This window comes from Phoenix dactylifera, unplaced genomic scaffold (genome assembly GCF_009389715.1).
Source record: "Phoenix dactylifera cultivar Barhee BC4 unplaced genomic scaffold, palm_55x_up_171113_PBpolish2nd_filt_p 000101F, whole genome shotgun sequence".
NCBI classification, from domain to species: Eukaryota; Viridiplantae; Streptophyta; class Magnoliopsida; order Arecales; family Arecaceae; genus Phoenix; species Phoenix dactylifera.
In genome coordinates this window covers 1206175-1222544 of record NW_024067683.1, presented here as the reverse complement: position 1 = coordinate 1222544, position 16370 = coordinate 1206175, and the positions used below count along the sequence as shown (strand labels likewise).

Here is a 16370-nt window from a genome sequence, read left to right as displayed (position 1 = left end):
TCCTCGGAAGAGGATGTGTCACTATCATCCCAAGTCGCTTTCAACGCCTTCTTCTTCTTCTTTCCATAGTGCTTCTTCTGTTGAGGGCATTCGGAGCGGATGTGTCCCGGTCTCTTGCAATCATAACATATGATTGGGTCTCTTTCTTTTTCTTTTTCCTTTTTCCAATCATTTCTCCCTCCAAACTTCTTTCTTGGGAAGGCCTTCTTTCTTCTTATGAATTTTTTGAACTTCCTTACTATTAAGGCCAAGTCTTCATCTTCACTTCCCTCTTCACTTTCACTGCTTTCTTCTTCAGAATTACTTGAAATGGCCTTGAGGGCGATTGTCTTCTTCTTTGGCACATCTTCTTCATGTTGCTTCATGGTGAGCTCATGCGTCATCAATGAGCCCAATAGTTCTTCAAGTGCCAAGGTGTTGAGGTCTTTGGCTTCTACAATCGCCGTGACCTTTGCTTCCCAAATTTTTGGCAAGGACCTGAGAATTTTCCTCACAAGTTCTGAATTAGTGTAAGATTTACCCAAATTCTTTAGACCATTAATTATATCAGTGAAGCGTGTGAACATGCATAAAATAGTTTCGTTGGGTTCCATCTTAAATAATTCATATTTGTGAACTAGAATGTTCATTTTAGACTCCTTGACTTGATTAGTACCCTCGTAACTTCAAGCCTATCCCATATTTCCTTGGCGGAACTACAGGTAGAGACTCTATTAAACTCATTTACATCTAGAGCACAAAACAATGTATTCATGGCTCTTGCATTGAGTTGAACCATCTTGCTATCATTCTCATCCCAATCCTCCTCAGGTTTGGGAACCTGAACGCCATTAACTGTGTGAGATGGTTCGTGTGGTCCTTTGATTATAGCCCTCCACAAGGCATAATCTTGTGCTTGAACAAAAATTCTCATTCTAGTTTTTCAATAGGAATAATTTGTTCTATTGAAAAGTGGAGGTCTATTGGTAGCCTGCCCCTCAGCAGGAACATTGTTGAAGGGTGTTGCCATCTTGATCTTTGGCAAAGACGGTTAGGTCTTCAAGAATACACAGAGCACCTGCTCTGATACCACTTGTTGCCCAGAGATGGTCACCCAAGAGGGGGGTGAATTGGGTGTTTTAAAAATTTTGTCTAATTAAACAATACACACAAGTGTAGGTGCAAAAGTAAAATTAAAGTGGTAAGCACAATCAATCGCAAACACAGAGGTTTGTAGTGGTTCGGAACTTTCACTGCTCCTACATCCACTCCCCAAACACCTTTGGGAATTTTCCACTATAATCGGCGATTACAGTCCGGTAGTTTTTCGAGTGAACTACCCAACTCGTTGTTTTAACCCGGACTAACAACGAACCCTACAATCCCCCAATTTAAACTAGGCTTGGGACGCCTAACCCTTGTTCCAAGTCCCTTGACTGGAACAAGCACAATGTTCAAGTGTTTTACAAGAATTTAAAAGCTTCTATGAAAGCAAATAAAACGATGAAGAACAACAAAACCGGAAGAACCCTCTTTGCCGTTGAAAGCGTGGATGATGAGCACTAGATCCGTTATACTTCTACAAGCTCCTTTTTATACTTCTACAAGCAATAGATCCGTTAGACACAAAAATATAGCCGTTAGAATTTCAAACAAACCTGCAAAAATGTGTCAGTCGCGTCCCAGGCATTCCGGAGATGTCTCCGCTTGAACGAGAGACGTCTCGGCTGTATAAAAAATCTTTTGACAATGTTAGAGTCGACTCGGCGCTTTCTGGGGACGACTCTGATGAAGAACAGCTCGATTTCTTGTTTTTCTATTTTTCTGAGGGAGTCGGCTCGCATGCCTCGGGGGACGTCTCGGGATTTTTATGCTTTATGCGTGGGGACGACTCCGCGACGTCGGAGACGGTTCCGACATTTTCTCAACGAAAAAGCAGGTCATCTGGAATTCCTGAGAGAGTCGGCTCCGCGTCCTTCGGATACGACTCGCGCGCATCCCTTGAAATCGGCCTTTCTGCCGTCTCTGAGAGAGTCGACTCTAAAAAGCCGGGAGTCGACTCCGACCCTGCGAGACGCCTCGACAGGTGCTGGGGACGTCTCCAGACGTCCCAGCTTCTTCTCTGCGTGCCAGAGACGTCTCTGGAACAAACCGGAGACGTCTCGGCTCCCCCTGATCCGTTTTCTTCATCTCAAAAATTTTCAATAAATCCACCGAAAAATATGGGAACATGCCTTGACAATCCTTAACAATATTCTTAGTTAAACACCTGAAATGCTCAAGTAAATTGTTAATATAACGGAAATTATACTCTAGTGTTTTGTATTCATCAAAATCCATTAGGGGGTCAACAAGAACCCTTGTATACAAAACCCTGTGCCATTTGAAAACAAAGATAAATGGAGACCAAATTATACTTCTTTTTTACTTAAAACATGTAAGATTTACAAGGAGATATTCTTGTTATGTTATTTATAGGAGGTACTCCTCCTTAAAGGCCTCCATACGAGCGACATGTTGATCAGTCCAGATTGGGCAATCGACATTGAATTGTGCAGCATTATCAATATGGAGGCTTCGTACTGGTTCTTCATACCAATATGGAGGTAAGCATTGCATCTTAGTGAAACTATAAACAACTGATCTTTTAGAAAATTGATACTTGATTTCGTACCAAATTGTTTCTGTATTATTCTGATTTTTGGCCCAGAACCCGTGTAATGAACTATGAATGGATAACTCAGCAATATGTTGAAGAAATAACATGCATCCTTTTTCTTGGTTATACTACCTCAATACATCACCATTTAATCTTTGATTTCTCTTCCTGTGTAGTTTGTTATTGAAGGATTAGGTGAATTCTCTTTTATTGCTGGGAGTCTTTTTCTCTTTTTTTGTGGTGAACTGATGACATTTTAAAAATATAGATGTGTGCTTTCCTTGCTAGGTTTGCTTCCAAATCTTTTGACATTGCGAGAAGGGAGGGGCTGGAGGAGAACATCAAAATCAGTCCAAGAAACCCTAACCTGAGAGCCGACTAGAACCGATGCAGCTCAAGGCGACGACCAATTTTGGCGGTGAGGGGTTGGAGGAGAAGGGAGACCGGAGATGAGGGCGACGATCCGAGATGACTGGCACTCGGCGACGACGACGATCCGAGAAGGACCGTTGATTACTATCAAGAGAGAATAGAACAAGGTAAAGCACCAAATCCGCTAATCATCCTAGGAAAACATCAAAATCAGTCCAAGAAACCCTAACCTGAGAGCCGACTAGAACCGATGCAGCTCAAGCAACAACCAATTTTGGCGGTGAGGGGCTGGAGGAGAAGGGAGACGAGGGTGATGATCCGAGATGACTGGCACTCGACAATGACGATGATCCGAGAAGGGAGCGGAGAAACCCTAGCTGGCTCCACGCCTCCACCGCTCTCGTCTCGCCTCTGCACTCGACGAACCGACGACGACGACTGGTGAGAAACCCTAGCTGGCTAGCTCCATGCCTCCACGGGACCACCGTCTCGCCTCTGCAAATCGCAATTCGGCAAAAAATCCCAAGTCCCAACTATATGAGCCAATGAGAATCGAGATACCCAGTAAGTCGCGACTGGCAGTAACCCACTTTCGGGCCGTCTTCCATTCTGGTTCGGGATGGAAGCGGGCTCGGGCTTGGGTTGGCCCCGGGCCAGGCCAATGAGATACTCGAGCCTGGCTCGAAATAGAATTGGGCTTAAGTTTTCAGCCCGAGCCCGTCCTGAAATGCATTGAGCCTAGCCCACAGCCCGGCCCGCAGGCGGCTCGACCCGATGGGCTTCGGGCCGGCCTGAGCCCACTTCCAGCCCTACTTATAGTCTATAAATTTAAAGGAATGCCAAGAGAAAAAGAAGACGAGGGAGAGGATCAAGTGAGAAAATTATATCACCCAAAATCCAAGCTTCAAAAAGATAAAATTCTCATAAAATAGCTTTTTAGAAAAAAAAACCATATTGTGAAGAAATCAGTTGAAATATTCAACAGAGGAGTTGCTGCTGTGCTATCAAGATCTTCGACTGCAGCCAACAACTATCTTCAAAGCTTTTGATCGATATTTATTATTTTGTTTACTTTGAAGCTTTGTTTACATAGTTACATCATTTATTAGATATTATTTAAACTCTGTTGTAACAGTTTTATTTGTTCTAAAACTGAAAAGGTTCTTCCAAACCTCAATTGAAAGTTGTTGAATCAGAGGATTCAACAAGGTTAAAGGTTTTGGTTGGTGAGCCTGTAAAAACCGACTCGATTGTTTGTGAACCCGAAAAACAATCATGTAAAGTTTTGGTTGGTGAGCTTGTGAAAACCGACTGGGTTGTTTGTAAATCCAAAAAATAAACACGTTAAGGTTGTGGTTGGTGATCTTGAAAAAACCGACTGGGTTCATTGTGATCCCAGAAAAACAGCGAGTTGGGTTATGAGCTCGAAAAACAACCATACTGTAATAAGGATGATTATAGTAAAATATTCAAGAGTCTTGGAGAGTGGATGTAGGTGTGGGTTACACCAAACCACTATAAATTCTCTGTGTTTGTGTCTGTCTATCTCTTTATGCTGTTGCACTTTAATCTCTGCCATTATTCATTCATCGTTTAAGCCTTTATATCTTCAAATTGAAATTATATTTTATCCGTTGCATTCTAAACAAAAAGAATTTTAAAAATTCAATTTACCATCCTCTTGGGTTGCATATCTGGCAACAGCGCATTTTTCCAAAATGAAATAGTACGGAGTTTTAAATTTGTACATCCAAAATGAATTTCTCAACCCAAAAATCTTCAGGCTCTCTGCTCCTAGCAACCCTATATATCTGAAAAAATAATAAGGATCATTTGAGCTATGCGACTCAATAAGTAACCATGTATATCTTATTGGATCAACCATAATAATTCATATTCTAATGCATCATTTAAAGAAGATAACAGTTATAGCAAAATAAAGCATTTCATAGATGATATACTCAAAATAGTCATAAAGCAATGCATGTCCAATCATGCCAGTTCATAAATATGGTTATGCATTATAAAACTTTGCCATTATTCTATGCTTTGAAATCTGTACTCTCAGATGGTAATGCTGCTATGGCTGCTTTTATTTCCACAGCAAAGTCTTTACCAACTACTATTATCTATTGGCAGGATTATATGCCAAGCTACTTTTACCTGCTGGCGGGGGTCGTATGCCGAGTTACTATGACCCACTAGCGGAGGTCATATGCCGAGTAGTGTGACCAGCCGTTGTACCAAAAAAAATATTTTTTTATTTATGAGATACCTACTTATCTCCTTTTAATGGAATTTTTATGTCTCCTAGCATGGAATAGAAAATGGGTGTTATTAAGATCTTCTATGAAGTGGAAACATTAGTTTTTGTGTTTCCACTTCACTACATCATGTTATGCATGTCGAGTCACAATTCCCATCTCGGATTAGATATAACAGAAAAGAGGTTTATCCCAATATAGGCTTAGATGAGAAAGCCGGAAGGACCATTATATCTCTTCAGACTACTCCTACACCCTCCACACCTTTATGCTCCAGTTCAAGCAAGAAACCCAATTTATCAAGTAGTAGCGACAGAAGTTTGACGAGCTCATCTTCGAAGTTCGATTTCATGAGACCTTGAACTCACAAGTCTGCAAGTTTCAATGGGCTTCACTAAGAAATTTAATTCTAATGGTCATAACCTAGAGAAAAACCCCGTATGAAGCCTATCAAGGGGCCAAGGTAGCACCAAAGCTAGCCACTCCAACACTCAATAAGATTGGGTCATCTAAGCCCCATAATGATATATTGATGACCATAATTGCTCAAATCTGCCATCCAATGCTACAAGTGCAAGAGGTTTGATAAACATATAGCCTACTAGATCTCTAAATTCCTGCCAGCCATGTTAGAAAGAGCTGACAAGTTGCTCGAAAAGTAGCTGACAGCTTCCTTCTCTATCTTTCACTTCTCTTCTTTCTTACTTTTCATGTATTGGATCTTCATTTGATACTCGGGGGTTTTGAGGTGTGGAGACTTGAAAGAAGTGTCTTGTAACTTCTTCTCCAATCGAGGGTATGTGATGAGCTTCAAAATACGTTGACAAGCTTCGGCAAAGTCAAGGGAGAACTAACCCTGACCCAATCTCATTCTTTGTTCGGGTCCCAATGTTGGACCCAAACCCAACCCAATAATGATCGGGTCGGGTCAGGTCGGGTCCATCGATAAAATTTCTAACATCATGGATCGTTCGGGTCGGGTTGGATCCATGTATAACCTAATTCCAATCGAAAAAAAATCGGGTCCGAATCAGATCTGGGTCGGGTTTGGATTGAGTCTAGATCGGATCCCTATACTTATCATTTTTTATGATTGGTTTTTTTTTTGCAATGAATGAAAACTATAGAAAGTAGTCTCAATAATATAAATATTATATAATTTATTGATAAATCTAAAAAAAGAGTCACATTACTTACTTTGCGAATGTAATCCAACTAATAAATCCAATCAATTTTGAAAATTCCTATCCAAGCATATTATTCAATAAAATTATTTTTATACTAAAATTTCAGCATGATTATTCTAAAATAAAAATTCTAACTTCCAACACTCTCATAAGACTGATCAAGCGAGAGTGCCCGATGCCTAGTCGATCTGATCAAGATGAAACTCATCTGGTCATATTCAAACTAGGGTACCAATGGTTTAATAAAAATTGAAAGTGACCAAATCTAACAATACCTGGCAAGGGCAAGGGTGGGGGCTGGCATGCTGCTCGATGCCCTTGGATCAGGACTTTTCAAAAAGGTCAGTCCAAAAATCACAGAGAGGTGTACTTATGGGGTCCAATAATCCTATAGAGAAAAAGTCCAGGTAGAGAGAGAAACTTTGTAGAGAAAGAATAAGAAAGAGAAAGAAAAAAAGAGAAAAAAATAGGATAGAAGATAAGAGAGAGAAATTGAACTCTCTTTCTCTCTCTATTTTATTTGTTTGTTGTTTTTTTCCTCTTTTTCTGTGGCAAAATAGGGAACTTCTTCCCCCCTATTAGAATAGGAACCAAATTGCTGGTGGTTGTGCTGGTGATTGTCGATCGGAGGTTCGACGATCAAACCACCATGAATGGCAGCTAGTAGCAATAGATAGCCGGTGGTAGAACGATCAACTAAAAATGATAAAAATAGGGCTTTGGTCCAAATCCAAGAACAACAGCTTCCCTCGTGACTAAGACTCCGACCTTGGTCACGAACCATCATGGAAGTTTAAAGGAAGGTATATGGATCTAGCATCGGTGGCTAAGATAGCCAAAAAAGGAAGACGAAGTGGCAGCATCTAAAAATAGAGAAAATAGGGCATCACCCTTTCTTGTCAAAATCTGGCAATCATCGGCCAAAATGAACCTTTGAAAGATCATGAAAGAGGGAGAGAAGAGTTAACCAAAGATTGCTAGGTTCTTACCTAGCTTCCCATGACGATTTGCAGCGGCAACGACATTGGTAGTGGTCAGTGTTCGAAGAGAAAATCGAAGAATTTCGAGGATGGCTTCGATCGGGGATTTGGGCTCTCTAGTGGGGTGGAAAAGGCGATGAGAAGGACCCTACATAGAGCCTGAGAAGGCCAAAATCTACCCTTACGTTGGGTTTCATCCAATGAGATCGGGAGGAAAAATACTCCGATCGAAAATCTTCTTCCTTCTCCACATGTTCCCAACACATGCGATCCATTTTTTTCCCCTTTCTCTTTTGGGCCAAACCCTTTTCAACTGGGCCGGTCAAACGGAAAAGGCCAAGTTCACTAAAGGGTTAGGTATTACACCACCAGTACCATCATATCTTATATTGGTTAATTTATAATTAATCCATTAGCTCTCCAGCATCAGCCTTATTAGATTATGTATACCTCTTACTTATGGCATCAACGAATTGTCTAGCATTACCATTATCAAGTATAGCATCTAGAATGGAATCCAATATGGACCTCTTCATGATCATCAGGCTAAGACGATTCGCTCTCTTCCACTTTTCATAGGCAATATTTTCTTCTGGAGTATTCTCACTTGTAACCTGAAATAGAAGATCATTCTTGAGTGCAATATCCAAATCTATCAAACCAACGCTTGCTCAAGATACGTTTTCATATTTTATAGTTTGTTTCAATCAGAGTTTTAATAGGAGCAGTAGTGTTATTCACAACAAAAGGGCTAACTGCTGGACAACCTTTATGTAGTTAATTAATGGACAAATATGGGTAACCAATATGCTTGAAAAATATTTATAAGCATTACTTCAATGAGATCCCTTGGTGCAATACCATAAACTTTCTTTCGGAAGAAAGTGACCCACATAAGGTACCTTCTCTTGCATACAATGGGATCAACTAGTAAGGTATCATCAGTTTTCAGGCATCCATCTACTTTGGTGGATCCCTAAACCATGCGCATTTACTAGTCAAAAATATTTTACTTTAGAATTATAACACGTAATAAGTACCCTTTGGAGAGATGATTGCATGCAATAATTCTACAACGCTTCTCAATTCCTTTGAAGAATCAGACAAAAGGATCTTGCAAATCTCAGTGGATGTGCCACTTTGGTGGTCGCCATCCATTGAAATTCACAACCCTCGAAAAAAAAGCGATCAACCAACTATGCCCATAAATCTATTCATTAATCGTGATGCATCAATAGCATGCAATTTATAAAAAAAGAATTAACATAAGACTCTCAATTCCTTAAAACACAAAATAGAGGAATCCTATAAATCTCTGAAAAAGAGATCTACACAAAATATATCATTATTCAGTCTAAATATGAGAGTACTCCAAATTGCAACAACATCTTTAAGAACCTCTATGTAATAAAAATATATTATAGGGACCACAGTATAATTATTAGAGGACCATTTCATAATAATACTTTAATATAGGGAGAAAATAATTATTCAGGGACCTTTATGAATATAGTTCTATTATAGGGATTAAAATGCAATTTCCAAAGGCTTTCATGTAATAAAATGCTTTTTAGGGGCTAAATTGCATATTTTTCTTTTTTTGGCTAACTAGGTTTGGATTTCGGGACAAAACCCAAAATCTAAAACCCAATTATCTTTTTCTTCTTCCTCACGAAACGATGGAGGATGGCATTGATCCGATGGCTGGTCCTTGCCCAAATCACCGCCAAATGCCCTAAAATCCCTTGATCAAAGGACTAAGGACTGGGTAGTGGTTTACTAATGGTGAACCAATAGTCTGTGGCTCGCCGTTTGACCTCGATGCCGACACCTTTGGTTTCTGGCGTTGAGTCAACTGGCCGGCTGCTGTCCCACCCCCTCCCCATGGTGCAACCACTAGCCAAACTCACCATCGGTGGGAGGAGGAGGGCATGGTGTCAGGGAACCTGAGTGCCACCGTCCCTTCTTCTTCTTCCTTTTTTTAATTTTTTTTTGTTTTCTTCCTTACGCCCCTTTTCCATTTTTTTTATGTTTGATTTAATCTATTACTTTGATTCTAATTTCCTTCAAAAATTAGGCTCTGATACCAGAGGTGAGAGTTTTTCATGGACAACATGCAAAAGATTAGAACACACATAAAAAAACATAAATCCAATCGAAGAAGATTGAGACGTATCTTAACAGCCCTAAGAAGCCATTGATGATTGCTGCAATAATATTCTGCGGAAGAAGAAAGCACAAAAATAGAAGAGATCCTCCTCTCCTTCTCCTCTTTGAAACCTGTCTTCTCAATAGGATAGGTGCCCTCTAGAAACGCAAACACCTTGATGCCCTAGGGTTTCTCTACATGCAGATATATATAATAGTGGAGTGGGGACCTAACCTAGTTAGTAATGCTAATGGGTCCACCCTTTACAAAGCCCATTAACTAAATCAGGCCTATGCCAATACTCATCACATTACATGACAAAGACAATAGAGTTCAAAATAACCATATAATCACAAATTAATTATAGGCTCTTTAATTATTCATTCAGTCGATAACTTAGCACATATTATGTAACAAATCAAATTAAAATTAGTTCATAATAAATGGAATTAAACCTACTTTCATGAGAAATTTCAACATTATCATGCTGAATTATTATAGGTTCTTAAATACAATTGCAATAGTAGTGAAATGTCACCAAGAGATTAAAAATGTTTTCAAATTTTTATCTCTTAAATAAAATAACATAATTGTGATGGAAGTAATCATCTATTATAGTAGCTAAGATACTATGTTAAGTAGTTACGTGCTTGTCTACTTTATTTATGCGTCGCGATTAGGTCCAAAAATACATCTGAAACAACTCTCTCATTTCAACCAAAAATCTCTTTCCTCCGCAACCATAGGCTATTGTCCAATTCAAGAAGTATGTGTGTTATTATATAAGGCCACCATGAATAGCACTATAAATTATCAAACATATATAAATTAAGATTTTTGTATATATAAATTATTAAATATATTTACAACAAGATGCCGGTAAAGGTGACCGGCAAAAGCTATCAACCTAGGGGACCATTGTACATATCATTACATATACTAGCTATTTTTGTGACCATTGATTCAAATCAAGTAGCTATTTGAATGGGATATCATGCAGCTCAGCAGACATCTAAACTGCTTCCTGCTAGCACTATTCTCCACCTGCGGATTAGCTTGTTTTAGTGCACCTTTTAGTCCATATCAAAGAGCTTGTGGCCCCATCTAATGCTGGCACGATAACTATGACATTGTATATTCGCACCAATTCTCATAACTATGGCAATTCTCTCATATCGCATGCCAAGAGACTTTAGATAACCCATGCACCATAAACTTTTCTTGGCCCAGCTTCCTTAGGCCTTCATAAAGTAAATAATAATAATAATAACAATAAAACTATATGGAATGAGAAAAATATGAGACAAGGACCACCAACTGCAGATGAGACTCCTGCTCAGAATGAATAAATTTTACAGCGACATGAGCGGAGAACTACAAGCCACGTTGAGAGAGAGAAAAGGTGTCAACAAGTGATGATAACGATGACGATATGCATGAAAGTTTGAAGGCCAGAGTTTTATCAAGAAATACGACAAAGCACATGTTGTGGGCAGTACTCAAGGTCCCATCACGGGCCAGTTTAAAGCACGTTTGGGATACGAGAGGCAAAGTTGGCGGGCTTTCAAGATCAGAAGGGACTTGACTTTGGGGAGAAGCTTGGCCAGAAATTTATGGCAAGCTATAGCACGCGTTCCAATAACGCCATGGCCCAGGGTTTAGAGAAAACGTTCTCTCAATAGGAAAAGTGGCGTGTTAGAACCCTTCTTTTATAGGTACGTACAGTCTCATGTTTCAAACCAAAATAGCAGGTATAAAGCTCATCCGGTGCAGGATGTTCTTGCGTAGAAGCGAACAGCCTCAACGTTTGTGGCTACTCATATAGCTCATGAGAAAAATCAGGCTGCGGATTGGCTTGCAGGCAACACAATTCCTGAGGGTTTTCAGCTTAAACAAGGAGTGTATGGAGTAGGTTGCTCAAGAGACTAACGTACATGTGTAATGTTTGTTATTTTTTCTTTTAGTTGAACTGATCACTCCCTACGTACCCCCAAAAAAATCAAGGTGGTGGCTCTACAGCTTAAATACATGGTGGATTTCAATGTATACAAGCTATCATGAGTTGATATAACTTTTTCTCCACTTAAACTATCTGCTTCTAATGAACTGCATGAGAAGACAGAGATGTTAATTAAGGTTAGTCTAGCGAAATGCATGCATATATGCAGGCTGTCAAAATTTTCTACGGCTGGTTTGTTGGAAGATTCAGATTCAAAAAAAAAAGAAAAAGAAAACGACATTTAAAAGATTTTATGGATAAAAATTTCTATATGTTCTCAGCAGCCCGACGAGCCCCATCAGCACGAGTCTCGGTCTGAGCACGTGCCACCTGCTGATTGTCCAGATATGGATGACGTGCACATCCAGAATAATTTGATTTACATTTTTTATATTAATTTTTCTTACAATCTATGGATATTTTATTTTATTTTTATAGATGGACTGGGGAGAGTGAGGAGGACACGAGGATCCACTCGAGCACAGGACATGTGGAGTCTACGTGAGGATGAGAATATCGTCGTCCAATGCAATGAACTGGGGCAGCCTATCAAGAGGGCTGCAAGTATTTTATCGATTTTTCTAGGATCGTTTGCACGGAAGGGTCAGTTGTGTCCGCTCAATTATACGAAATGGAATGAAATGCTTCCTTCGTATAAGGTTGAGCTTCTTAAAGTTATTGAGGTAAAGAATTGAATTTAATTACTATCATAATTTTATTTTTTGATTTATCATTGTTATAACATTCACTACAAGAATAATGGTCATTAGCGACGCATTTTTTGGCCTTTAACGACGCTTTTAAGCGTCGCTAAAAACCATCCCGACGCTTTCGTAAGCGTCGGCAAAGCGTCGCCTATGCTACAGTGGAGAAAATGTTTTCCGACGCATAGAAAAGCATCGAAGACTTTTCCGACGCTTTTTAGCGTCGGCAATTGCAAACTTAGCGACGCTTTAAAGCGTCGCTAGCTGTAATGTAACGACGCTTTAAAGCGTCGGTAGCTAACGAGGCGTCGCTAATTGATTTCTGGTCGCGACATTTTAGCGACGCTTTAAAGCGTCGCTAATTAATTTCTGGTCAAACTTTTAGCGACGCTTTAAAGCGTCGCTAATTGATTTCTGGTCGAAATTTTAACGACGCTTTAAAGCGTCGTTAGAATATTAATTTTTTTTTAAAAAAAAATTTAAAATTTCTAAACCCTGTTTACAAAATCAAAGCCACACAACTAAGCGAGATATACACAAAAACAAACATATTTATCGAAACATTCATATTGTCAAATTACATTCATATAAAGAATCGAATTAACACCGAGTTGGTGACAAGAAATCTGGGCGTAGACGGGGAGTGGCGGATCGGCTGGCGTCCGATCGACGCCTTCTTGGAGGAGAGGAGGCGAAGGCCTCGCTACACGCAGCTCTGCCACATCTCACGGTCTCTTTCTGTTGCTTTCCCTCAAATGATTGAGGGAAGGGGATTAGTCTTCTTCTATTTATATGCGAAGCCTCCTCCGGGTGTGGATCGCGGAGAACGGCGAGAAGGAGAGAAGCCGGAAAAGTGCTCTCGGGAGAGTGGAGTGAGGCTGTAAAACCATTCTCCACCAAAATGAATTAAAAAAAAAAGAAATAATTAAATGAATTTGGAAAGCATCCTTGAACTAGCCCCATGTCTACCAGTGTCATCCACCAAATGTATAACTGCTAAAACTGCAAAATTTTTGCCTGTATTCTGCTATCTCCCATTGGTATCATCTCATGTTGCAGCACTGAGGTTTCCCTGTCTGCAACTTGTCCCACATGCAAATCTGCCTCGGGGACTGGTAGTGTGCTGTGTAGTAATTGTCTATGCAGCCAAACTGACAAAACTTAAGATCATGGACATATTCCACAGGCCTTGTCATGTTGAACTTCTCAACCCACATGCCCATGCTCACATCTTCCATTTTAAACAGCTGCATCATATGCAATCTCTTGTCAAAAAACTCATCACCATCGTATATAATAGTAACATTTGCAAAAATATCCTTAACAGATTTCGGGAGAACTAATTTTGGTGTCAGTTTATGCAAATGACAAAAGAAACCAAAGCATTGCTATAGGAAGATTTTTTGCTCTTCATAGACACAGTTCCGTTTTATTTTTGTTCCTTTCCAAAGGCATGTCAAGGAAACCAATTATTGAAACCAGAAAGGTTTTAAAACTTTTTTTTTATTTAAAAAAACATCTGTCCAGTGAGTACAGAAACCCATATCCTAGGCAAGAATGCACGTTTAACAGATTAAATAGTAAAGAAATCCACAAAAACATGGGAGACTGTCTTTTGATTTCAGACAGCCATCACAAAGATCATTTCAAAGATGAAAAACATCATGCACGCACGTAAGATTTGGTTTCAAGCAGTCCTAAGCCTGTCTAAAGAAATTAACTATTCCAGAATGTTCAAAGCATAAGAAGATTAAAGAAAAAGAAAAAGGCGTACCCTCAATTTTTGTTTCTCAAATTCTGATACAATAAAGCTTGAAATATCAGAAGACACAACATAGCCAGGACCATTTGCATATGGTGGATAATCTTCTTCAGGCCATTCCTAAAAAGGGAGGCACCAAATTTTTAAACCCTGTTTACAAAATCAAAGCTACACAACTAAGCGAGATATACACAAAATCAAACATATTTATCTAAACATTCATATTATCAAATTACATTCATACTATCAATTTACGTTTACAATGTACTTCAAAAAGCATAAAAAATACATATAAACTCCAAAATAAATGCTTCAGGGGTCGCTAGCATCACCATCTTTACGTGCAGATGAACTATCAGGAACCTGTAATAAAAAAACTAAAGCATTTAAGAATACGAAAATTATTAAACTCTTTAAGAAAAATATGATACTTATGCAAAATGTTCAAGTAGATGTAGTAATTTACCTGAGGAGGGACAAACTGATGCAACAAAGATGTAATCTGATTAATCTGAGCCCTCAAAGATTGCATCTCTGTCTGGTGGCTCTGCTTCAACTCTTTTATCTCTGCCTTCAGATCATTAACCTCTGCAGTGCTACTACTCTGTCTAACATCTTGAGTATATCTACCCACTGCAGACAACTGAGTGGGGGTAACTCCAACGCCATAACCCCTCACTCGACCATAACGCTCCGAGCCCATCAACTCGGTAAACACCTGAGCTTCGACACCTCTGGTGTTGCCGATTGAAGATGACTCTCCGATACGCTCTGAAATAAGGGATGTAGCTCTGTCCTATATCTCTCAAAAACAATCAAATTAATTTTTAAAAAATTAAAATATATAAAAAATCATTGCAGAAATTATTAATAAATACATACAACTATATCTCTCGACTCCTCTCGGACAAAGCTGCCATCTCGGTGGGTGTGAGTCATCTTATAGAACTCCACCTCACCAGGTTTCCTCCCATGGTCTTCCATCTACAACAAAAAGTATATTGGAAGAGTTTCATCTTATAGAACTATATCATGATACATGCTATATGATACAAGAGTTTCAAAAAGTTTCAAAAAAACTTACGAATTCAGCTCTGAGCCTCGCATAACTCTTCGAGCCTGAAGTGTGAGGAATTGTCTGAGATGCTCGTGCGGCTCGACCAATGTCAGAATATGTCTACCACGAAAAAATTAAACATTGTAATATATTAAATATATTAAATATTATATAAGGTATTGAGAGAGAATACACAACCTGTCCTCTCTCGGAAAACCATACATGAAAATCAATCCAGCTAACGGCTGCATATAAGAATCACTTTACACATCTACTAATAGAACCAATATGCTTTTATTTCTGCTTTCACTAAACAAATTCAGTTCCATGGATGAACAGACTCATATCTGTTAGCCTAAACAAATACAGTTCCAGTACAATCAATTCAATGCACATATTCTTTGTTTATCACAAAATAAAGTGACGCCTATTACATTGTGTATCACATTTACAGTCATATGACACTGTATCCATTTAAAAAAGGGAAAGAGGGAAACGAGTTCTCAAGTACCAGATAAGAGAGCAAGTCTTCCTTTGATAACTTTTCCAAATTTCTAAGCCAACGAAGAGATCTGAAAAACAGTAGATCTAGATCTGAAAAGCAGTAGATCTCAAGTACCTAATACAGTAATGAATGAACATTCCTAAAATAAGGAGACAGAAAGAGAAAGATATATAAATATCTCTAGGCAGAGCTCTCTCCTTCTGAAAGAGAAGAAGATAAATATATCACAATAGAGTGGTTGTGGAGTGATTGATTAAAACCTTATTTGATTTTGAAGAGATCAAAGCAATTGAGTATATTTCTTGTTTACTAATGAATTCAATTAAGTGTTTCAGTGAAAATCTTGTCTAAGTGTCTCAAGACTTGGTTCATAGTTTTTGGATAAGTTAAGAAGTCAGCTTGAACCAAAGTCTGAGACTCGAGTCGACTCCAGAGTATCACGAGTCGACTCCAAGCGTATCAAGTTCACTGGCACGGGCTCGAGTTGACTCCAGATCTGTACGAGTCGACTCCGACTGAGAACAGACAGAAGAACAGAAAGCTTCAACTCAGAACCTGTCAACGAGTCGACTCCCAAAGTGCGCGAGTCGACTCCGATGTTCACCGAGTCGACTCCAGGATAGTAAGAGTCGACTCCAAGAGGAACACAAAGAAAAAGTTAGAGAGCAGTTTTCGGGTCTGAGATTCGAGTCAACTCCAGTGAAACGCGAGTCGACTCCGATGGATGGCAAGTCGACTCCAAAGAAGGTGAGA

At 39.3% G+C, this 16370-nt stretch overlaps 1 protein-coding gene across 1 annotated transcript; it reads right to left on the bottom strand.

Annotated features, from left to right (window-relative positions):
* Window positions 1-14243: 14243 nt before the first annotated feature.
* On the bottom strand, window positions 14244-15325 carry LOC120104782. The gene is made up of 5 exons (XM_039116541.1): window positions 15311-15325; window positions 15140-15232; window positions 14938-15039; window positions 14522-14851; window positions 14244-14418 (listed from the first exon to the last, which is right to left on the bottom strand). The coding sequence occupies exons 3-5, from the start codon at window positions 15037-15039 to the stop codon at window positions 14368-14370; spliced, it is 483 nt and encodes a 160-aa protein (XP_038972469.1). The 5' UTR covers window positions 15140-15232; window positions 15311-15325; the 3' UTR covers window positions 14244-14367.
* Window positions 15326-16370: the final 1045 nt, after the last annotated feature.